The sequence below is a fragment of the Telopea speciosissima genome, chromosome 11 (assembly GCF_018873765.1).
Source record: "Telopea speciosissima isolate NSW1024214 ecotype Mountain lineage chromosome 11, Tspe_v1, whole genome shotgun sequence".
In the NCBI taxonomy this organism is placed as follows: domain Eukaryota; kingdom Viridiplantae; phylum Streptophyta; class Magnoliopsida; order Proteales; family Proteaceae; genus Telopea; species Telopea speciosissima.
Genome location: NC_057926.1, coordinates 5298466 through 5323244, shown reverse-complemented (window position 1 = coordinate 5323244; position 24779 = coordinate 5298466). Strand labels below are relative to the sequence as shown.

General features: G+C 40.4%; 1 protein-coding gene across 1 annotated transcript; it reads right to left on the bottom strand.

Annotated features, from left to right (window-relative positions):
- Positions 1–668: 668 nt before the first annotated feature.
- Positions 669–24570, bottom strand: LOC122645485 (50S ribosomal protein L21, mitochondrial-like). The gene is made up of 5 exons (XM_043838796.1): positions 24031–24570; positions 23800–23880; positions 2055–2156; positions 1004–1078; positions 669–915 (listed from the first exon to the last, which is right to left on the bottom strand). The coding sequence occupies exons 1-5, from the start codon at positions 24523–24525 to the stop codon at positions 772–774; spliced, it is 897 nt and encodes a 298-aa protein (XP_043694731.1). The 5' UTR covers positions 24526–24570; the 3' UTR covers positions 669–771.
- Between the last annotated feature and the right edge of the window lie 209 nt (positions 24571–24779).

The following is a 24779-nucleotide window of genomic DNA, read 5'->3' as shown; positions in this document are numbered from 1 at the left end:
GTTTCAAATCCATCACTAAACATCACTCAATAGGTTCTTAAACCCCCCATCAGAAAGAACACTAGTCTTTTAATTTAACTATTACAACCATTACTTACTGGCAGTCAGTATGCATACTTTCGTACATAGATTTGCATGGCCTACGTTTCTCACATGCTAATGCATCAGAATGACAAATTCTGGTTCCAGATTATAGGCTGGTACACCATCTAATGTAACCATATTTCCAGTTACATAGGAGGAATCAGGAATCAAAGGCAATCCCAGAAATCAAATACAACAAATACATTGCGAAACTCTCAGCAACTCCTGCTTAAAAAGAGGAGCCTTTCTAATGACAGAGAACAGCATAATTAATGTAATCAGAAGTGTAATTCTTGAACCAGACAATCTGCTAGCACTCGACAGCAACGATACGAAAACCCAAAAACAAGAGGAAGACCAATGCAGCATGTGGGACCAAACAAACTACCCAGGGAAAAAAATGTTTCATCATGTGTTGATCTCACTCACGAAAAAAAATTCCCTTTCCACAGTACTCAACGTTTATGCAAATAAAGAAAAGTAGAATAGATTCCACATGGTCTATAATTCCTGCAGCAACAATCTTCCCAAGATACCTGTTTGATGGTAGGTCCTTTGCCTGACCTTTTCTCCACTTCATGCAACCTTTAGGATGTGGCAGAGGGTGCTACTGCTCCCTAATACAGATCTCCACAATAAGAAAGAAAAGGACATGGAGTCTTGATAATCAGAGATGAAGAGGTCCACTTATGCAGCAACTGCTTCCTTTTCTGGCTTCTCAAGTATTTCCTTTTCTAGCTTCCCAACTTTCACCTTTTCTGGCTTCGCAACTTTTACCTTTTCTGGCTTCTGAATTCCCTCAATATCAGTAATTCTCAGCCTTGTTAATTCCTGAAAAGAAAATTTTAAGCTACATGGCAACAAAAAACCAGCCAACGGAAAGATAAGTGACTAGCTAATGGGTTGATCTTTGATTTACCTGGCGGTGCCCCTTGGTCCGACGATAATTCTTCCTTCTCTTTTTCTTAAATATAATTACCTTGGCATCCAATGCCTGAAAAAAAAGATGGTTTACAAATCGAAATGGGTCTTCAGAAAGGTGACATGGTTCATACAAGACCATGCACTAAACATCTAATTAGAGGGCAGGGAAGGCAACCAAGCTCAGAAGCTAGTCTAATTATGAACTCATGAAAAAAAAAATTCAGCACAAAAGATGATTGCCAGCAACATAGTATTTATGAACCATCCCCCCACAACACCCTCCCCCCACAAAATAAAAAGGGAAAATACCAAACAGATTAGTTACTTTGACAGCACGGCAGGTCAAAAGAACATATCAAATTAAACTTTCTTTCTTACAAGGACAACTAGAGCATAAACTCTATTGAGCAAAGAGACCCTAGTCACAAGGACTGTCTAGTTGAATAGATGCTTCTGGATAGTTAGTAGAGGAAGCAATGCCACTTTAAGGGCACCTAATTGGGGAGGTAAACAAATACAGTAGATCCCTTTTGCAACCTAGATTGCAGCACCTTGGTCATATTCAATCATACAATTTGAGATGCAGATGCCACTAATTTAATTGATTCTCTAGTTAATTGAGTGTAAATCATTTTCCTCCCCCCCCCCCCCCCTCTCTCTCTCTCTCCCCTTTTTTTTTTTTTTTTTTTTTAGGGGGAGGGTGGAGGGGAGGAGGGTGTGGGATGTATTATGGTAGTGGATCGTTGAAATTTGCAGGGACAAGTTTAGAACCAGGCCAGTGGTATCTTCCACCAATATTTCACCAAATCAACAAGCTGTCGTCTTCCCTAACTCGTGGAAACTATACTTCATTGCCTAAAATAACTCTCTACCTAAAGGAAGCATTTAATATTGATTAACTTATCATTTTTTGGCACATTCACATGTTTTATGAAGCTTGATTAACTTTTGATTAATTTCATGAGTACATACTATCTTTACAAAATTTATAATGCAAAAGTATTGCAAGCAATCTATATGAGAGGAAACAAATCCAAGGTTCTCACATGCTCTTCAACAACTGCATGAACAATTGCTTCTGGCAACGTAGGCCTGCCTATGATGGTTTGGGTCCTTGATCCAAGCATGAGAACCCTGTTCAGAATCAACTGCAACTGAACAAAGTCAGGAAAGCATGGCTGTATGCACAAACATATAGGGGGGAAAAAAAGAAAACAACACAATCTAGACAATAAAATAGAGAAACAAATGCATAAGAAATGTTAAAACCAAATGTTGGTTACTCTGTTTTAATATTTAAAAATGTGTAAAAGAATCTACCATAACTAGAGAGCCAATATAACAGTATAGTAATATCAGCTGTAATATAAATATTATGATATACTGTTTACTTAAATGCTAGTTATACTTGTTATCATTGACATTCTAATTATAATGAAAAAAAGTTCACGGTTACTTAATGCACTGACAAGTTAAACTAAACTATTTATAGCTGGGTCCAACGTCATGAATGCATGGAAGTCTGGAAATTCTGTTAGCTTTTCATGTAAGCAATACTACTTCCGTACCATAAAAGAAGAGCATAGAGATGTTTCAGGCAATAAACCTGTGCGGCAATTAGCAGTTGCATTACGGTGCATTGATAAAAATAAAATTGTATTATGATTTCATTTCACGTTGCGATAGATCCATAGGTGATAGGGATAACCCCTATGTGATGCATCCCAGAATATCACTCTTTTGCATGTTCTGGTGATGGGGAGATGGAGAAGCAACCAAGGATCCAAGAAAGAACACGATATAGATGCAGAGCAACAATCAATAAAGAGTTCAAATGAAGCAAACTCAGTAGCAAGGAAATAATTGTCACACAAGCCCCAGAGGCCATAACTGCACCTTCTGACCCAGTGGAACCACTATTTAGTATTCAGTAAGGTATTAAAGTGAGGGTAAGTTGCACTGCAGGTACCCTAAGCTTGGCAATTTGGCATCCGAGGTGTTTTGTTTATCAATTTTGTGCCCAACATATCCAAAATAATTAAGGTTAACTCTTGCATGCAACGGACTCTAAAAGTTAGTTTAAAATGCAGTTTTTAGCCTCCTGTGACCCTTCTTTATCATTGGAAGACCAAGACATACTCAGGTCTTTCAAGATCACTCTAGTTTCATCCACCGCCTGTGGCACATCTCCAACCTCTCTTGAAGCTACAAAATTTTATAGATCAGATAACATTTTCCAACAAGAAATGAATTAACCCCCCCTCCCCCCAAAGGATCTCTGTTCTCAGGAAGCACGGTCATAAGTCATAACTAAATAATCCAGCAATTAGATATGGTAAATGGACGGCAAACTCTGCCAAATAATGGGTAAATCCAACTTGTTTGCTCCGTTCTGCAAGGCTTCACATACTGAAGACAGGAAACTTACCCTTCCCTCCAGGGTGACAGAGCAACACCATACCAAACACCTCCCTCCGCTCCGTGTAAACTCCGTGAAATACAAGCATGCATTTCATTTAAACCTATGTCCTTGAGGTGTGGATGTTCTGGCATACATGCTCATCATTAGGACTGCTTATGACTCCAGCACATGTATTTTAATGCTGTTCTAACTTCCATTCTGGAGTTCTGATGGGTTTTTATGAACAGTTCATGGAATGCTTGTATTGGTTCTACAAGCATGTTGCTTGGCTTGACATGTGGTTTTTTGAAGCAGAGGTGGTTCTGGCTGTTTGAAGGCTTGACTGTGTTTATTTCAGTATTTTGAGTTTGCTCAAATCAAGTTTCAACAACAGGTCAGCTTGGTGGGACCCACACAAGCTTCTTTGGTAGTCAAAACATGGTTTTTAAGCTATTTCAGCAAGTTCAGCAGTACAGCAGCTTTTCTGATGTTTTGGAGCCTCTATAGCAGTTGTTTTTGGTGTATGGAGATGTTTTGAGGTGTGATGGGGCCCACACTGTGTTTACTTGGAATTCCAATTACCCAAGTGGCAGTGTGCAACTTGAAATTGTCAAGATTGTTCTATAGCAGATATTTGAAGTGTTGAAGATATTTTAGAGAGAGAAAGAGGAGAGAGACTGTGGACCCATGTCCAATCCAATGTGAGAGATGAGATGGAAGTGCCACTCAAGTAAGACTCCGGCCATTTGTGAAAGTGAGGTGTCCAGTTGTGAGTTTTCATGAACAGCGGTACTTCAAGTACAGTGGTGATCAAGCATTTTTTAAGGCCTAGAAAAATGTGTCAAAGAGAGAAAATGAAAGGGATTTGTGTAAAACTATAGAGAAATATTTTCTATGTGAATCCCACTGATCCACATGGAATCCCAAGTGGAGTCGACAATGTGTCTTGAGAGTCACTGAAATGCAAAAATCTGGGTTGGCTGTGATCATGAGCAGATTTTGAAGTGGCATTTAGAGGCGATGGTGTTAGAGTTATGTAATAAGGGTAGTTTGGGTACTAGTCTAGTATCTTACTTTCTTATAATGTATTTTCTGTTTTTACCTTTTACCTCCCTAGGGAGGCGTATGTAATTTCTTTTATTTCATTAGTAAAGTAATATAGGTGTGGTGGAGACAATACTCCAACACACAACATTGCACCAATTTCTCTTCTTCTCCAACCTCCTACTTTCATCCTTCTCCTTGTTCCCTTGCACTCTCTAACTTCCAACTTGGTATCAGAGCACTCTTTGTTGGTTTGAGAGTCGAGTCACCTTCTTATCCTTTTTCTTTCCTCTCTTTGGAACCCTAGGTTACAAAGGGGTTCCAAGGAAGGAACTATTATGTAAAGTGTTTGAAGATCTCTTACAAGGAGCATGAATGAAGACCATGAAGGAGGATTTTATTTGAAGAAATAGGGCTTGGAGCTCAAATCAAACCAACCCAGCCAGGCAGGCAGCAAGTTACCGCCAGCTTCTAGGTATTTCTTTCTTTCTCTTCTCCATCCAGTTGCTTTTGGAGCTGGAGTTTAGCTCTTTTGGATCGCCCTAGGGTCTGTTTGCAACCCCCCATGGTCTCGGTTCAGGTTTCTAAGAGTTGCTACTCCACAACTCCTCTTTCTCTTGGTTTTTAAGGCACTGCCAGACTCTGTATTTAGTCTGTGGTGTTTATAAAAGTGGTTTATGATAATGTATGATGTTTGTTCTTGGTGATTTGTGTTGTATGAGCTCTTAATGTGGTTGTATGAGGTCATTGAGCCTTTAAGCATATGATTGAGTTGGATATTGTTGAAGTATTAGCTTGGTTTGCTACCTGGACTGCCATTACCAGTGTTTGCAAGTTTTTTTGGGTTGAGCAGTGACTCCCCATTTCACTTTTGTTGTTGTGAGTGTATTTCGTCATCTTGTCTCGAAGCAGTGACACTACCGCAGTGGTCTCGAGTTGATGCTACTCTTTGCAGGGTGTGTTTAAGTGGAGGTTCATCAATTTGGTGCTTGTTTCCCTTGGTTGAAATTTTTTCCTTATATTGGACTGTGTATTTGGGTTGAGTGTGATCTCCCCATTTGCTTTAGATATTCTTCTCAAAGTGGGACTGTTTGGTGTTAGTGAGGACAGTGGTTTGAGCTTCTCTAGTGGTTGTATGATGAAGTTACACCAACAAGGATGTCGTGGTGTTGACCATAGTTGTCATGGCGTCGCCATGGCGTCCTGGCGCTGGAGAAGGTTGCATGGCGACCTACGCCATGGCGTCCCTCTTTGATTTCTTCTTCCTGTCTCTCTTTCCCTCTTCGATTTCTTCTTCCCTCTTCGATTTCTTCTTTCCCTCTTCGATTTCTTCTTCGATTTCTGAATTTTCTTCTTTAAACTTGAGAAACAATAGAGAAAAAATAAAACATGGCTTGAGTATACATCTATTAAAACATTAAAAATAGAGAAAATAAAAAATAAAACATGGTCGACATGCTTGCCATGGCGGGCGACATGTCGATATATCGACGTGACACCCCTCCACCGACTTGGATCGCCGTGACGCCGTGACAACTATGGTGTTGACTTTCTTTGAGCTGTTTCCCTTGTTTGGTGGCTGGACTTTATTCACCAATGTTTGAAATTTTTTTTTGGGTTGAGAATATAACCCCCCCCCTCCCATTTCACTTTGGGTATTACTCTCATCTTGTAAGTGTGTTCTTCAACCTGTCTAGATTAGTAAATCGACAGAGGTTGTATGGAAAAGTTTTACTTGATAAGAATTGTCTTTGCTTGGGTAGAGTGTGTACTCCCCATTGGATTTGGGTATCATCCCCTTTGTTTGTGCATTCCTACATTATGTCAGCTATTGGAAGAAATAGGTTCTGCTGTGACCATTGTGGGAAGTCCGGACACACGAGAGAGAGATGTTGGACACTTTATGGCTGTCCCCCTAGAATGCACGACAGCAGGAGAGGGGGAGCCAAAGCATGCTCCTTGATGACTAAGGTTGCACCTATGGGATCTCCATATGGACTACAGACAAACACCACATTTCCCACTCAGGATGATATTGCAGCATTTCATAGGGTTTTGTTATATCTGGATAGCCATACTTCAACACCTGCAGTGCCAGATTCTTCAGCTTTCACTTTACAGGCCTCTACATCTGGCCCTTCCACTACCTCTACGTGGGTCATTAACTCTGGGGCCATTGACCATATGACCGGCATATCTCAGTGTTATGAAACCTACTCTATCTGTTCTGGTAAGGAAAATGTTAGAGTTGTTGATGGTTTCCTTTCCTCTATTTCTGGTAAAGGTAGTGTTCGTGTCACTTCTTCTGTCTCCCTTGACTTTCATGTTCCTCAGTTTCATACTAACCTCTTATCTGTGAGCCATCTAACCAAATCCTTGAATTGTTCTATTACTTTTTTTCCATCTCATTGTGTTTTTCAGGATTTTGTAACAAAAAGGGTAATTGGCAGAGAACGTGAGGAAAAGGGACTTTACCTTCTTGATCAAGGAACATCCCCTCTACCTCCTGCTCAGTCCTACGCATGTGGGCATAATGATAACAGTACTGTTGATTCTGTAATGTTGTGGCATCAACGTTTGGGCCACCATTCTTTTGGTGTTATGAGGAAAAAATTGCCCCACTTGTTTTCTTCCATTCCTTCTTCCCATGTGTTTCAGTGTGAACTCTGTTTGTTTGCTAAATATTATCGTTCTCCTTATCCTTATCAGGGTAATAGATCCACTGTTCCTTTCCATATTGTGCACTCCGATGTTTAGGGGCCTTCCCCCACTACTGCTTTGTTTGGCTATTGCTATTTTGTTTCCTTTGTTGATAACTATTCCCGGTCAAATTGGACCTTTTTAATGAAACAAAAAGTGAGGTCTATGATGCCTTTAAAAATTTTTATCAGCTCATTTATACCCAATTTCGTACTCGCATTCAAATTGTTCATCCTGATAAAGGGGGGGGAGTATATGTATGGGGGACTTCAACAGTTTTTTACTGATCATGGCATTATCCATCAAATTGCTTGTGTCGACACCCCTCAACAGAATGGGGTGGCTGAAAGGAAAAATCGCCATTTGTTGGAAGTCACTAGTAGTCTCCTATTTGGCATGCATGTTTCCAAAACCTTTTGGTCGAAAGCCCTTCTTACCGCTGCCTTTTTAATCAATCGCATGCCCACTAAACTTCTTGGTTCCAAATCTCCTTCAGACTTGTTGTCTCCTCAGACTTCTGCTTTCTCTCTTCCTCCCAAGGTGTTTGGGTGTGTCTACTATGTCCATGTCAATAAATGTGCTCGTACTAAGCTTGACCCCAAGGCACTCAAATGTATTTTCCTTGGATATTCCTCCTCTACCAAGGGGTATAAGTGCTATCATCCCTCTTCCTGAAGGCAACTTTTCTCCAAAGATATTACCTTTTTTGAATCTATACCTTTCTTCACTCCTCAACATCCTCTTCAGGGGGGAGAATAGTGGAAATGAAGAGGCCGTCTCTATCTCTTTCCTCCCACCTTTGTCTACTTCTACATTTATGTTTGATATTGGAAAACACAAAGAAGGGGTTGTTGTTGATACTGTTACTCATTCAGGTGTTGATGCTTGCAATGAAAAAGGTGTTGATGCTAGAAATAAAAAAGGTGTTGATGCTAGCAATGAAAAAGAGGTAGGTGAATGCTTGAAGGGCAAGGGAAAGAAGACCTGCCATGAGTCCTCTTTGGATCCATATCCTGAGATACATCCTCCCCAGTCAGGTAACATTCCTTCTCTTCCTTCTGATTTAGACCTTCCTATTGTTGCTAGAAAAGGAAAGAGAGCTTACACTAATCCTGTAGCCCAGTTTGTTTCCTATGATGCTCTCTCTCCTACAAGTGTTACCTTCACTACTGCCCTCTCTTCTATTTCCATTCAAAAAAATGTCACTGAGACCATGTCTGACCCAAAGTGGAAGCAAGCCATGTCTGAGGAAATAATGGCCCTTGAGAAGAACTGTACTTGGAAACTGGTTAATTTTCCAGGAGACGAGTTCCAGTTGGATGTAGATGGGTCTACACAGTCAAGTACCGATCAAATGGTACAGTTGAGAGAAACAAGGCCCGATTGGTGGCCAAAAGCTACAATCAGGTGTACGAGATTGATTATCAGGAGACATTTGCTCCTATGGCAAAGCACAACTCAATAAGAGTTCTTTTATCTTTGACGGCTAATAAAGATTGGCCATTGTATCAGTTGGATGTGAAGAACGCTTTCCTCCATGGTAATCTAGAAGAGGAAGTGTACATGTAGACTCCACCTGGCTTCAAGTGTCCCTCAACTAAAGGGAAAGTGTGCCTACTCAAGAAGGCACTATATGGTCTCAAGCAGTCCCCGAAGGCTTGGTTTGAGAGGTTTAGATAGGCCATTTTGAAAAATGGGTATTCCCAGAGCCAAGCTGACCACACTTTTTTTGGGAATTGGGAGCTTTTATATATATCTTACTGTTTTAAGGGGGGGAATAGGGAGGGGGGAAGGTACCGGCCAGGAGGCTCGAACTCGAGACCTCTTGGTGAGCATGGGCATGAAGCGCACCACAGCTCACCAACTGCACTAGGCAGCTGTTGGTAAGCTGACCACACTTTATATACCCAGCAAGGTAATGATACCATCAAAACCCTTATTGTCTATGTTGATGATATTGTAGTGACTAGAGATGATAGGGCTGAGATAGCTAGGCTGAAGACCTACTTGGCTCAACAGTTTGAGATTAAAGATTTGGATCCCATAAAGTACTTCTTGGGGATTGAATTGTCAAGATCTAAGAAGGGAATAAATATATGTCAAAGGAAGTTTGTCCTAGACGTGTTGAAAGAGACAAGGATGTTGGGTTGCAAACCAGCAAACTCTCCTATTGATCAGAATCATAAGCTAGGAGAAGACTCTGAACCTTCTCTTGTTGATGCAGGGAAATAGCAGAGGCTTGTAGGGAAATTGATTTATCTCTCTTTGACTCGCCCAGATATCACCTATGCAGTTGGGATGATGAGTCAGTTTATGCATGCCCCCAAGAGTGGGCACTTGGATGCTGTTTACCGGATCTTCAAATACTTGAGGTCCTCGCCAGGAAAAGGTCTCCTATATGCCAAGTACAACCATTTGAGAATTGAAGGCTACACTGATGTTGATTGGGCTGGTTCAATTTCTGACAGACGATCTACATCTGGCTATTGTACTTTTGTGGGTGGTAATATGGTCACATGGAGGAGTAAAAAGCAACCAGTTGTGGCTCGGTCAAGTGCAGAGACAGAATTAGAGCTATGGCTCATGGAGTATATGAACTCCTATGGTTGAGATGGCTGGTCCAAGAGTTGAGATTGATATTGAGGCACCTATGAGACTCTATTGTGATAACAAGGCTGCCATTAGCATAGCACACAACCTGTGCCACATGACAGAACAAAGCACATTGAAGTGGACCGACATTTCATTAAGGAGAAGATTGACTCCGGCTACATTTGTACTCCTTTTATTAAGACTGACGATTAATTAACTGACATCTTTACCAAGGGGCTCATCCCTCATTAGTTTAGTACCCTATTATGCAAGCTGGGAATGTATGACATTTATTCCCCAGCTTGAGGGGGAGCGTTAGAGTTATGTAATAAGGGTAGTTTGGGTACTAGTCTAGAATCTTACTTTCTTATATTGTATTTTCTGTTTTTACCTTTTACCTCCCTAGGGAGGTGTATGTAATTTCTTTTATCTCATTAGTGAAGTAATATAGGTGTGGTGGAGACAATACTCCAACACACAACATTGCACCAATTTCTCTTCTTCTCTAACTTCCTACTTCCGTCCTTCTCCTTATTCCCTTGCACTCTCTAACTTCCAACTGGTGGGCCACACCATGTGGGACCACAAGCTCATTAGAACCCCCAAGTGATGATCTATCATGGGGTATCAAGTTTATGCTGAGGTGGCATCCTAGTTGGTAGGAATACATGGCTAAAGAGGGCTTGACAGTCAGCCTGGAAAATAATTTTACAAGTTACATGTAAAGCTGATTCTGAGCAGGTATTTGGATCATCGTTTTGAGAGATTGGTAGGGTCCACAGGTTGTACTATGGTTGAGTTAAATTCCCCATGTGATTGACTTTCAAATGGTGTCAAGTTCTGGTCAAGGAGACATCCCAGGTGGCTTGTACACGTGGACAAAGTAGTGATGACAGTCAGTCTAACAATAAAATCTGGGTTTTTGAGATTCCTTTTTGGGTGATTCTATTAAAGCGGCAGACTGAAGTTCCTACACCTGCAATATACATAGTGGACCTGGGTCGTTACATAAGACCATAGTTGTCATGGCGCCGCCATGGCGTCCTTGCGCTGGAGGTTTGTGCATATCGACCTACGCCATGGCGTCCCGTCTCTCTTTCCCTCTTCGATTTCTTCTTCTTTAATTTTTTGTTTCTTCCCCAACCTTAGACCCACTCCCTGCTTCCCTAAATCTCCTATTTTAGCCTTGGTTTTGTAACCTGCAACTAAGACATCCGCCAGATCTGATTTCAGATCTCACCATTCGGTTGCCAGTAGAATTTTGGGGCTATTTCTCGTTGGGATCGGCAGACCTTGGTGCTGCGATTTTGTTCTAGAAATTGCAGGGAGAATCGTCTTCATAAGGAGTTTCCTCTGCTGGAACTACTCCAGTTGACCACCTCTCTGCCTCTCTTTCTATCGTGTTATTGCAAGGTTGAAGAATACATTAAGTCTTTAAAATTGCAACTAAGGACAACTTATATTATTTATATAAAACTCCTTATATTCTCTATTGCTATTCTGTTTAACCCATTTAGTTTTCTCTTTAACTCCATTAAATTACAGTTCTGCCACTCCTTTACAACTTCAGATTAATTACAATTCTGCCATTGTTCTTATAAATCTTGATTTATCTACTAGTTTCCCATTCAACTTTGGATTTAATTACAATTCTGCCATTGCTCTTATAAATCTTGATTTATCTACTAGTTTGTCATTCAACTTTGCCATTCAAATTTGGATTTAATTACAATTCTGCCATGGTTGACATGATCGCCATGGCGGGCGACGTGTCGATATATCAATCAGACACCCCTCCACCGACTTGGATCGCCATGATGCCGTGACAACTATGCATAAGACAGGTCACTACTTTAAGTAGTGACGCACGGCTCGTCACGAAATATTTTGCACATGCTAATTTGAGAATTTAAGATTCCAATCTAATGCATCTTGTGTCTCTTGATTAGTAAACAGTTGATATGATCCTAAGGCTAATGTTTTAATCGGATTTCAAAGACCGATCTAAAGACTCTAAATGAAGTGGTGTTTGAGATCTATAGTACACCAGTGGGGGGTCAGAATATGTCAGAATAGATTCCTTTTTAAGCCTTTCTATAGGCTGGAAATCTGATATAGGTTTGGAGGGTTTAAAGCTCATTTTTGGGGTTTTGCACAGAGACGTTTTCCTCCTTAATTTTTCGAGATCTACACGATGGTGGTCTCTGTTTTCTGGTTTGAAGCCTTTGTGCAAATATATTGTTGTTTTGTTACGAATAATGAAGTTTTGATCAGTTCTTTGCATTGGAATTGGCGTCAATCTTCTCCAGAACGTGCAGGGTCGTCGTGTCAGAGGTGGTTTGGGTGTGTTTACCTCAATGGGATTTTCAGAAGTCGTGTATTAAGGTATGTTTTGTACCAATTCCTAAATTGGTGTATTAGGGCATTATTTTATCATTATTTGCTTATGTAATGAGTGAGGGAATTAGGGATTGATATTTTAATTGTAAAGAGCCTGCAGTGCCGACTCTGTGGGTGTGGGGAGTAATCCTGTGTGTTCCTGTGTGTTGGTAGAACCATGGGTCAGAAAGAGGAAATAGAAGAATGGAATGGCTTGTTGTATTGATAGGTGGGGAAATTACAAATAGTCTAAGCTAGGCGATGTGGGACTAAAACCCACATAGCTGACATAAGCTAAATACACTTAATAACATAAAAATACCACAAAAAGGATCAGAATACCCCCACGGTATTCTGGAGTACATATATTCTAACACTCCCCCTCAAGCTGGATTATACTAATATTAAAGAAAGAAGATCCAGCTTGGACTGAAGAAAAAAAGAACTCCATAACAATGCTAACACTCCCCCTCAAGTTGGCGCATACAAGGTGCTACTGCCCAATTTGAATAAAATGGGAAAAGATAAGTTGTAGCAGAATCCAACTTCAAGATGAATGCAGTTCCCAAATAAACCTTCAAGAACTTGAAAATTTTGAATCTTCAAAACTTGGGCAGACTTGATCAGTAAACTTTCACCAATCTTCAGCAGCTGTCCAGTGATGAATCTCAGACTGATAATCTTGAAGATAAGTAACTAGGGTAGCGAGCAGATGAATCAGGCAACAGTAAAGATCAAGCAGCGGAAAAAAACAACCCAATTGTAGAGCCTCATATAGGCAGGCAATAACCAAATATCTTCAAAATTTTAAGACCAACCTCCCCCTTGCGGCAAACTCAACCCAATAACAAAGTAGATACCCATTGGCAATGGTGAAACCTTTGACCTTCTATGTTTTGCACCAAGTGTTCCTGCAAGTTTTGCTTTCTGCAATGGCTGCAGGTATACTGTATATAATCCCCCCCCTCACGTGTAGTACACGTGGACATAACAGGGACTATGTAAGATATAGGGCAAAACATAATATTCCAGAATTTTCCAAGAGCTGCCAAGGGTAATGGAAAAAGAAGAAATGGCAAAGAAGAGAATACCATTAACTTCCAAGGTGGTTATGGGTTATGCCAAAGGTATATTTTGGGAGGTGGTGAATGGAAAAAAAGCAGTGGGATAATGAAGTACAGAGTAAATAATGCAACATATAAATCTCCAACCATCTTCAACCGATCAAACAAACACTTTTGATGGAAACTCCTGCAGGGGAGAAACTCCTAACTCTAATATTCAAATCTGATAAGTATACAGATCTGATTTGAAGTAAGGAAAGGCTCCAATCTTCAAGGCTTGATCAATCTTCAAATAAGGAGGAACAAGTGTACAAAAAACTCCAAAGTATAAACTCCCACATGCTAAATAGAACTGACGAAGATATCTGGACAGCAATGGATGTAAGAAGCTTCAACAAAAATTGGATCAAATCTGAATTAGGGAACAATGCTAGAATTTAAGCTCCAAAGTGTGTCGGATATGAACCAGAAAAGCTTCACATAACTGAATAGGTTCATAGTTGCAACCAATAACCGTGGAACACACTGTTGTAAGCCCAAATAAACTGATCTCTAGGGTAGCAGATTCGCGTCTTCAATAATGAAAGAATTCGATCTCCAATAGTAGGAAACTCAGTCACAATAATAGGGCAGCAGTATTCCACATAAAGGCAGCAATAACATATCAACCAGTCATGCTTACAAAAGCCAATCAATAATACCAGCCAGGTAGGTAGTAATGCTCAAAAGAACCAGCAAATATTAGTTAAATAACCAGACAGATCCATAGGTAGTTGAAGCAGCCAGCCATATAGGAACAAGTAAGAAAAATAGGTTGACAATTGGAGAAACCGAGCCATAAAATTGAACCTGAATTTGTCCAAAAAGAACTGATGAATGATGCTAAAATATGGGTTAAATACTCCTCTGATGGTTATTAAACTCTCCTAAAAAAATCAGCAATAGTGGACTACCTTAACCCTTAGATTGATTATAGTCAGGGTTTTGTAAAAAACCCTGAAAGGGAAGATCGATTGTAGGGAAGGGGGCTTCAACAAAAGTGATGATGACTTGTCAAAGGTTATGTCTTCTGGGAATAGATGCTGACCACAACTACTGTAATGGATCTCCAGTTCGAATAACCAATCTCCTTGGTAATTGAGACTTGATGCTTCAAGTGGGAGAAACACCAAAAAACTGCAGAAAAAGTAGGGTAGCAGCTATCATGTGCAATAGACCTTCTTCAAGCCAGGAATAGGTGAAGTAGAATGTCCTTCTTGATGGTAAAAACATTTCAAAAAAACTTCAATAGCAGCAATCAACCCTAACCCTAAAATCGATATTTGTCGGGGTTTTGAAAAAACCCTGGAAAGAAGGATCGATTGGGGTTAGGGGTCTTCAAACACTTGGAAAGAGGCTAAAACTGAGGTCGAGTGATCCTTGTAGGTGGAGTAATCATTCCTCCAAAAAGCAGCAAAAACTGAAACCTGTAACCCTAATGTCGATTTGAGTCAGGGTTTTAACAGGTAACAAAAAATAGCAGGTTGAGAAGGTTTGGTTGTAGGGACAAATCCAGCCATCAGATAGTGTCCAAACTGAGGTCGATTAAGGCTGGTAGTAGTAGGAAATTATCCCGGAAAAATTAGCTTCATCTGAGATCGATTTGGGTATGGAGGCTGGAAAACTTAATAAATGATGGAGAGAAAGAAAAATGGGAAGTAAGGCTTTGGAATAGGGTAGAATAGGGCTGGAAAAGACTGCATAGGATGCTCCAAAATTGGGGGATCATTCTTCATTAGGTGATAGAGATCTGATCTCCAAAGAAGAGGGAAACTCCAAATCGCAAATATGGCTCCAGCAGATTTCGAGCAGATTTTTTTAATAAAAAAAGTAGAAAGGTAGGGGGGGCAGCAACTAAATCATCGATATTCTATGTCTACCTCATTAGTGCTGCCCCTTACCAGCTGAGAGGAAGAAGAACAGAAGAAGGAGAAAATCAAGAAAAGGAGAAGGAGGAGATCGATTGAGGAGAAGTAGGGAGAATTAAGGTTTTTTTCCTCTCTCTAACCTAGATCAAACCAGCTCTGATACCATGTTGGTAGAACCATGGGTCAGAAAGAGGAAATAGAAGAATGGAATGGCTTGTTGTATTGATAGGTGGGGAAATTACAAATAGTCTAAGCTAGGCGATGTGGGACTAAAACCCACATAGCCGACATAAGCTAAATATACTTAATAACATAAAAATACGCCAAAAAGGACCAGAATACCCCCACGGTATTCTGGAGTACATATATTCTAACACTATGTCATAAGGAACTGTAAACCTGAGTTATATGGATTTAGTGAAGAGTGTTGAACAAAGCACAAAACCTATGAGGAGTATTGCTCCGTGGACGTAGGCCATTATGCCGAACCACGTATATGCTTGTCTTGTGATGTGTATGCTGCTATATTGAAATGCTTTGATTGCAAAGTGGGTGTGGATCACTGGTAGACCTCAACTACACTTGTAGTGTGAGATGAGTGACCATATGCTTGTGAGTGCTTGCTGAATTTGGCTGTTGGCAAAGGATTTTTAAATATACACAGATTCACCCCCCTCTCGTGTCCGGTGCCATTCATCAGTGGACATAATTAAAGATATATATATATATATATATATATATATATATATATATATATATATATATATATATATGATGGTGTGGTGAATAGTGTAAGAACTATGGGGGGTCAAGGTAGTGAATTCTCAATTACCATGTGGTTACATCAAGGATTAACCTTAAGCCCTTATCTATTTGCGTTTATCATGGATGATTTAACCAAAGGCTTACAAGATGAGGTTCCTTGGTTTATGCTTTTTGCTAATGATATTCTTTTAGTGGACGAGACAAAAGTAGGGATTAACGCCAAGTTGGAATTATGGAGATCAACCTTGGAATCAGAAGGTCTTCAAATAAGTAGAACAAAGATGGAATATATGGTGTGTGTATCTTTAGCCACACTAGGACGGTTAATGAGGTGGTCAATATTGATGAGGAAGATTTCATAACAAAGTGAATATTTTAGATACCTGGGCTCAATTGTAAATAAAGAAGGTAATATAAAGGATGATGTTGCCCAGAGGTTTAAAATAGGATGGATGAAGTGAAAAGGTGCATCCAGAGTGATGTGTAATCGGTGAATCCCTTTAAAGCTTAAAAGAAATTTTTATAGGACTGTCAATCAACAAGGAATGACGTATAGGCGAAATGTTGAGTAGTTAAGAAGCGTCGTACAGATAAACTAAGTGTAGCAGAGATGAGGATGTTGAGACGGATGTGTGGCAAAACTAGGAAAGATAAAGTAAGGAATGATCATATTAGAGCTGAATTGGGAGTAGCGCCGATTCATGATAAGCTACGTGAGTCTTTTGAGGTGGCACGGCCATGTTCAACGAAGGCCTTAGGATGCTACAATGCAAAGGAGTGATTAGATTGCAGGTACTAAAAGAGCCAGGGGCAAGCCTAAAATAACCATTGGAGAAATGGTGAGGAAAGACATGCATAGCTTAGGCCTCATATCAAGTATGAATTCGAATAGAACTGATTGCAGATCAAGGAACCATGTGGCCGACCGTTAGGATAAGGCTATGTTTTTGTTTTTGTTGTTGTTGTTGTTGTTGTTGTTGTTGTTGTCGTGTTGTACTCTCACCTCTAACAAGAATGACTTCTTCAATTCATCTTTCGTCCTTTGCATGGTTGAAACCACCACCATAATTTTCAACCAAGAAAAAGATCCATTTTCCCCTTCAACTCAAATGCATTGAAGCGCTTTAACCAATATAGAACAACTGAATGTCATGCATTAACCAAGCTCCAGTTCCAAGACACCAGCAAAAACCAACCTACCATCATCCTTCTCAATACTCCCACAACCTCTGGCTTCATATCTTAATCAGGTAAAGCAACAAACTTCCTAGAACTACAGAAAAAAATTGTTGCTGAGAAAATACCTAAGGTACAAATAAAAGTACAACAACAGCTGGTCGAGGTAAACTCTCCTTGGGACAACAGAACTCTCGCTATCCCAACAAGGGAAAGATAAACTCCCCATGTGTAGAAAGAACTCTTGCTTTCCTAACAAGGGAACGATAAGTCCAAGGTTACCCCTCTCCGGATCAATCTTGAAGCTAACAAATTACCCATTCAGAGTCTCTTTCCACACACACACCTTCAGCCGACCATTTGCCAAAGAAACCCCCAACCCTTGGATAACTGCTTCGAGTACTGTGGTAACTAAGCCAGCAGTAGCAATGTGGCCCAAAAACACCAAAAGAATCTCACCATCATGGTTCCTTAAAATACCCCAACCCAATGCCTGCAGGACCAGGAGTATAGATAGAGCTTCTATCCGTATTAAGCTTCATGACATCTGAGGGAGGAGTCGTCCAAACATGCTGAATCTGATCCTGTACCAGGGTGTAGGAAGCTACCAAGTCCCAATGCCTCAGGAAGTAAACAATAGATTTACCACAGACAGCCTCAAGCCCATCTCACTGTCTGCACCATAATCAGCTCACAAAGATCCTGAACAGGTCTTTGACATACTCTAAACATCCTCTGATTGCTTTCCTCTCCCATAACATCTAAATAGTCACCAGTGACACAAACCTGTACATTAGCTTTCTCCACCTATCAAAGGGGATTGAATGCCAAGACTAATGAAATCTCCATGATTTTCACCAACTTTAAGGATGCAGAAGATGAAACTCCTAAGCAGACTCCAGAATGGTGCCATAAATTTGCATGTACAGCCTCCAGGGACCTGCAATTAGACCTAAACACCAGGTGAGTGCGGTAGCATGTGGACTTCCTTTTGCCAATTACAAGACAGTTCACATATTATGCAGCTCTACAAGCATGAGCTCATTTTACAGTTACATCTGAATCCCAACCATTCCCTTAGAATTAAGAAGCAATTTAAAGAATGACATTTCATTAGATCTTAAAATCAAGAAAACAAGATTTTATCTTTTATTAATCGATAAAAATAGAAGTAGTAATATCTAAAATTTAAATTTTAATTGAAGTGGAAAGTAAAAAAATATTTTAAGGAATTTCCTTGCTTCAGAAGTCCGTTCTCTCTGAGAAAATCTTTACTACTGCATCAGCCAAACTTTCCTACTTGAAATTTTCAAAGCTCTGTTGACAACAAGAACCTGTACTTGTTTTTCTTGCAGGTGAAGACCAGACCAAGCATAGTTCAAAATCTCGCCGAGATTTCGGAAATCTCGTAAATCTCGACATAGCCGAGACTAGATATGATACAAAATTAAAAAAATGTCATTTCTCAAAAATCTCGGTCAAAATCTTGACTGATATCTCGTGAGTTTCGAAAATCTAGCAAGATATCGGCAGATTCCTTAAAATCACTTTATAAAAATAGCCATAACTCGACCTGTAGTTCGAAATTTCAAACTCGACAATCAGCTTCTGTCCCGTTTCAAGTTGGGACTTAAAATTGAGATTCGTGACAAGATGGGTGTCGTGCCGATTGAAAGTCTTAATGATTGCTTTGAGAAAGCCCTTGAGGCAGAAGATTTGTTGAAAGCAGCCCCTAGACGCTACAATTTCCAGCCAGCTGAAGAAAAGAAGTCCCCCTCCTAACCGCACTAGTGCTGCCCCTACCCAAGCTGCACAACTCACACCGGATAAGGGCAAGACACCTATGGGAGCTGCTGAAACACGTCGTTACCATTGCCAAAGATTTGGCCACATTGCTAGATTCAGCCCACAGCGGGGCAAGGCCTCTATCATTACGGTCGAATCCAATCCGGAAATGCTTGTATGTGACCCACAGTTGAGTGGTGAGTGGGCTGTTAATGCTGCCCTTGAGGGTGAAGATTTGGATGACACCCTAGAGGATGATTTGACCCAAAACACCTATGAAGTTAATGTTGTCTCAAGAATACTGCTGGCTGAATCTAAGGCTGAGGACTGGAGGCGTCACACCATTTTTAACACACTGATGAACAGTGGCGATTCTACAGTACAAGTCGTCGTAGATAGTGGGAGTTGCGTGAATGTGGTCTCTCAAGCATTCGTCATCGACAGGCAGCTCAAGCTTGAACCACACCCACAGCCCTACAAAGTGTCATTACTTAATGACAGCACCTTGGAGGTAACTCAAAGGTGTTCAGTACCTCTTCATATTTCCAGCTACGAAGAAGATGTGTGGTGCGATGTCATCCCTATGGTTTTGACCGATGTGCTACTAGGAAGGCCTTGGATCTACAACAACAATGTCTTAGTGGGAGGTACTAAGAACCAGTGTTTCTTTGATTTCAAAGGGAAACCATTGGTACTTAATCCTCTTAACATACCGGTCGTAAAAGCTAACTTGAAGGCTGCCCAAGCAAGGCGTCAAACATTGTTGCAACCTATCCTTGAGAGAACACCAGCCAAGGAAGATGATAAACACCATCGACAACAAAAGGGTACAGGAAAGCATAAGGCAAGGCCATTACTAATGCTGTCCCACATGGAATCCTTGGCAGCCAGTAAGGAACCATATGAAGTCCCTTTACAAGATAAGTCCAAGTCTGAATCTGAAATGTTTGGTGACACATATGTGGCTGCTCCCATGCATACATTTGAAGATCTTGAAGTTGAGCACGTGGAATTTATTCTTCCACCCAGAACACTGAAGAGCGACAGCCACATCTCCTAGACTACATTCGTGTTTCCAAAGAACAGCCTGAATTTTTCTATGGACTGACGACATAATTGCACAAACCCATCTCTACTAAGTCCAAAATTTGTGGTCGAATTTTTTTTAAGTGGGGGAGAGCTGATGTAGAAGCTGGCCAGAATAAAAGGCAAAGAACCAGGCCCCTAGTTGGGCCAGGAATGGACCAGCTCGAACCAGCCCAGCAGGGCCAACTCGAACCAGAAAAGGCAGGGGTTACTACAACCCACAATGGTGCCAAGTACCCTCCTTGACCAGTCAAAGATGCTCCACAGCCTTGAGAGAAGATGCTCCACGATTTCTGTTAGATCCTCCTTTGACTAGTCAGCTGGATTTGAGTGCAACTAGTAGTTTCTATATTTAGTTTCCATATTTAGTAGTTTCTAATTTGTGGCTGATTTATAAAGCCAAGTAGTCTCTATTTTAGTAACTTCTATTTAGTTAGGATTTAGTAGTTGCTATTTACTAAGTTTCTATTTTTATTTTTAGGAAGTTTCTATTTCATTGTAAGCTTGCCTAAGCAATTAATAGGCATCATTTCTTAATGGAAAAGGTTAAGTTTTAGAAAAAAAGAATCTCAGGCCATATTAGCCATCGGTTATGGGAGCTTCCTCCTATGTTCAACAGCTGAGAGCTGTGGGTGAGAGACCCAGGCTGAGAAGGCCATCCCCTACCCCCCCCCTTCTTCTTCTATCTTCTTTTCCCTTTTTCTCCCTACCCTGCTCGATCCCCTTTATTGCTGCTGGCATTCGAAGGATATTACAAGTGCTGTGAAGAATTTTTCCACTGTCCAGAGACCACTCGAGTGCTCCATTGCTGCTGAGTTATTGTTGCTGCTGCTGTGTGTCAACTGAAGAGATCAATCCAGCCTCTTACTGAACTGTTTCCAGATCTGGAGCTGCACCTGGTGAAGGCCATAACTCTTCAATCAGCCTTCAGATTGGGTTGATGTTGGAGGACACATCCACCCCATCAGCACCTTCACTCAAGTTCCATCGCCCTCCATTCCACAGCCTGAAACTTCCGTCTTCCCATTACTTTCAATTTTTATCTTCAACCTTCCATCTTACATTCCAACCATCAAAACTAGTTCAAAGCTGCAGAACAGGTTCTACACACCAAGTTTCACACTCGGTTGCTGCTGGAGACCATCACAGCCTGATTAGGAAGGTTTTTTTTTCCATAGCCTTCTAATTTAGTGGATCCTTGATAACTTCACATCGAGCCATCAGAAGTGAACCAAATTTTGAAGTCAGACTCTCCCTAGCATTCTCTACCTTTGATCCCAAGGAGGTGTCCATCAGTTGGCTGGTTTGACAAAAATCCTAACCTTCTAATTTCTGGTTCAGTTTCTATTTTGAGTTTTGTGACTGCTGAGTATTCCTGGGTTATTTGGGACTAATTCTATCCTAGATTAGTTCTACATTAGCATCTCTTGTCCATTCAAGTATAAGTATGGTGAATACATCCATCCTATAGCCTTAAAACATTTCTAGAGGATTAGAATAAGAAATCACTAACCCTAAAACAAATCACCTTACAATTAGAACCCCTGTATGTATATCGCATAATACCAGGATAATATTAAAACGGAAAAAAATGGGAAAAATGAGAGGACCTGATGTGATCTCAGGTTTCAGAGCCCTTAAATCTAGATTGCTATGGGCACACAGGTAACAAACAATTCAATCCTAAAGAGCAATGGCAATTCCATAAATTTCAGAACAATTTGGAACCTTCTTGAGTAGGACAAACAGAACTTGGGACTTATATGTAATTAAACTTAAAGGGGAAAGGACCAAACTTGAGACTTGAAACGGTTGGTGATAGATTTGAAACAATTCATGCAAAAGAAGGGTCTTTTACATAATACCAGCAACTAAGGGTCGTGTTTGTAAGAAAATAGAAGGTTTTTCTCCTTCAACCCCACGATATGTTCAGTATTGGTGGAAAAGAGATCCAATTTGTGATCACTGATCACTACAGTCCCTTAACCAAGAACTCAAAGCAATCACAGATTTGGGGTTAAGATCTCAACTCTCCACTCTCTTGAATGAACCCAGAATGAGACCAAAATATTAGCCAGAAAAATAATAAAAATTACCTGCAACATACACAGGTGGAAGTTGCTGGTTTAGACTTGATTTCAAGTGAATATCTCCCGGCATGAAGGTTCAAAGGGAAAATATCTCTAGGGTTTACTTTGCCCTAAGGGTGAGTTTCAGGCCCCAAGGTTTGAGACTGAAAGGAAAAGTCTAGAGAAAGACTAAGTTCTCTCTTACCAAGCAAACAGTACCATCAGAACAGAATAATATCAATAAGAAGAAGATGGATGGAGAATAGAAAAGAAGGGGAGGAAGGAAGAGGGAATAAGGGGAGATTAGATGGGATCACACCTGAATCACGAAGGGGATCAGAGGAGAACCACAACCCTTGCACACTTGCAGCTCTGGGCAGCAACACCAACGCAAACTTTTATTCCACATTCATCAACACTATTTCGATGGGTTCAATTACATATATAACAGGAAGGGAGGGGGAATGAGAGAAAGCCTCATAACAAAACTTTAAAAGTACGGTAGAGTTTGAAACAAACTCCTACTTATCGACTACTAACAGGAATAGAAATAGTGACTACCAATTGACTGAAATAATGCTTAATTAATCCTAGTGGACCAAGTAACTGCATCAGGACCCCATGAAAACAACTACCCAAATCCTCATGCTAAGGACATTCCATCATTGAACCCTACCAACTACACATATCCTACGGATTAAAATTAGCCTACAGATGAAATTTTTGCACTCCACTATCATCTCAGTATCTTACAATAGAGAAACTTTAAATATGTTCAGCTCTCTTTTGATGAGAGGTAATCCACCTAATAGATATAGATTTGTTTGTATAAGATATACTTATAGTGCACTCCATTGAAAATAACTTCATAAGTGAATAAAACATGACAGCGTTGGTGAATGCTTAGAGCAGCCCATTAATTGAGTTTAAATTACCAACAAAAGCATCAAAAGAAAGTCACACAATTCTAGAATGATCCTTTCACGCAATAGCACATCCTCAGTACGATAAGTACTTCACTACTGACTATTTACTGACACACACAAAAATCCAAGATAATGGTAAGTAAAGCTGCAATTTCCAATGCATATGGATGTGGAATATGTGGAAAGAAAATAATGAGGAACTTAAACTGATGAAGGCTTATGCTTTTCCATCAAAAGCATCAACTTAAAGGAGCAACATTGGAATGTGGCATCCTAAAGTTGTATAATGCAACAACCACACCAAAAAGTAGGTATGAGGTTCAAACAGGGTGTAACTTCACTTGTAATTCCTTCCTTTCCAAGAGATTGGTGCACCAATTATTATGCTATGGATAAGAATATAGAGACATACATCAGATCATTCACTCTTGACCATTTTATGAATTTTCAAAAAATATTAGAAAATTTCTTTTTGTAAGTAGTATCATAGAGGGGTGGTCACTTGGTACAATGATAAAGTTCAGTTTCGCGGCATGAAGACCTGACTATATTTTGAAGGGCGGCCACCTTGTGCAAAAATTGTCGAAGGTTAGGACCGACTCAAACTACCCACCACCCTCACTAAAATAGCAGGACTTGCACCAGTCTAAGGTCCTTTTTTAATATCAAAGTAAGACTTTTTTATAAGTAATGTTATAATAAACTTTTTCCCATTGATTATAGTCGACATCTCTTAACTAGGTAAACCATACAATATTCTGAAGGCTACTGTGTATCTGAACCATGCCAGTGAGAACAATTTCAGACTCTAAATGACAGGTAAAATCATGCAGATACATTTTTAATGCCAAATACCCATTCAGAATAAATAACTAAATTGATTTGAGTGCTTCATACCTTGTCATTGACCTCGCAGAATTTCAATCTCTCGGTGTAGATGTTATCCCCGTTGCTCACTTTAAACTGATGAGAACCAATCTACATGGAAAAAACAAAAAAAAGAGGGAGAAACGTCAAGCCAATTACTTGAGGATAACAGAACTCCATATTTTCAGCATCCTTAACCACGGCTATAATGCATGTTTCGTGACATTTAAAATTAGCAAGCAGATGAAACACAAAGCAAACCTGAACAACAGCAAAAGCCTCCTCCCGATGCTTAAAGGGTCGCTCTAAAGGATCGAGAGGGCCAATCACCTTGTACCCAATCGCGGCCGCTTCCGCCTCCTTCTCCTCCAATGAATAGGATCTACTCACAGCGCAATTCGACACCCGAGCATTTCTATCTTGCCCATCTCCATCACTACTTTCTCCCATTTCTTCTTCTTCATCCTCATCCTCCTCTACTTCACCTCCGTCATGATCCTCATCGTCTTCATCGTCACTTCCCTCAGAATTTCTCCTTCCGGATGAAAAATGACGAAGAAATCCGGGTTGAATTACAAAAATGGACTCCAAGTCACGGATGTCGTGGGATTGTGAGGTGGGAACAACCGAGAGAGGTTCAAATGCAGCAATTGTGCGAAGATGAGGTAAAGTCCTGAGGTTATGAACGGAAGCGTTGGAGGATAATAGAGACTGGCAGTGGCGAGTGAAATTACTGAGGCATCGCCTATTCGCCATGAATGCCCTCTTCTTCAATGGTGCGTGTCCCTGAGTTCAAAAATTAAGGTTATCGGAAATTATGTGAGCAGATGAGAGAGAGGGAGAGATGCAGAGTTTAGGGTTATCGTAGCATCAGAGAGAGGAAAGGAAGGTGAAAAACGAAGACGTTCGGATGACTTCTTCCTAATCTATCTAAGCACCGGAAAGAGTGGCTTCAAGGAGAGCTCAGTCTCTGTTGTCTCCTGCAGGAACGACGCCTGAGAGACGAGAAA

What these genes read in the sequence shown, in the direction of transcription:
- LOC122645485 (XM_043838796.1), bottom strand. Translation starts at nt 24,525, where the DNA reads ATGGCGAATAGGCGATGCCTCAGTAATTTCACTCGCCACTGCCAGTCT. An exon ending in ATGCAGTTGTTGAAGAGCAT is followed by an intron (nt 1,079 to 2,054) that starts GTGAGAACCTTG and finishes CTTTTTTTTCAG; the next exon opens with GCATTGGATGCCAAGGTAAT. An exon ending in GGACCAAGGGGCACCGCCAG is followed by an intron (nt 916 to 1,003) that starts GTAAATCAAAGA and finishes TTTTCTTTTCAG; the next exon opens with GAATTAACAAGGCTGAGAAT.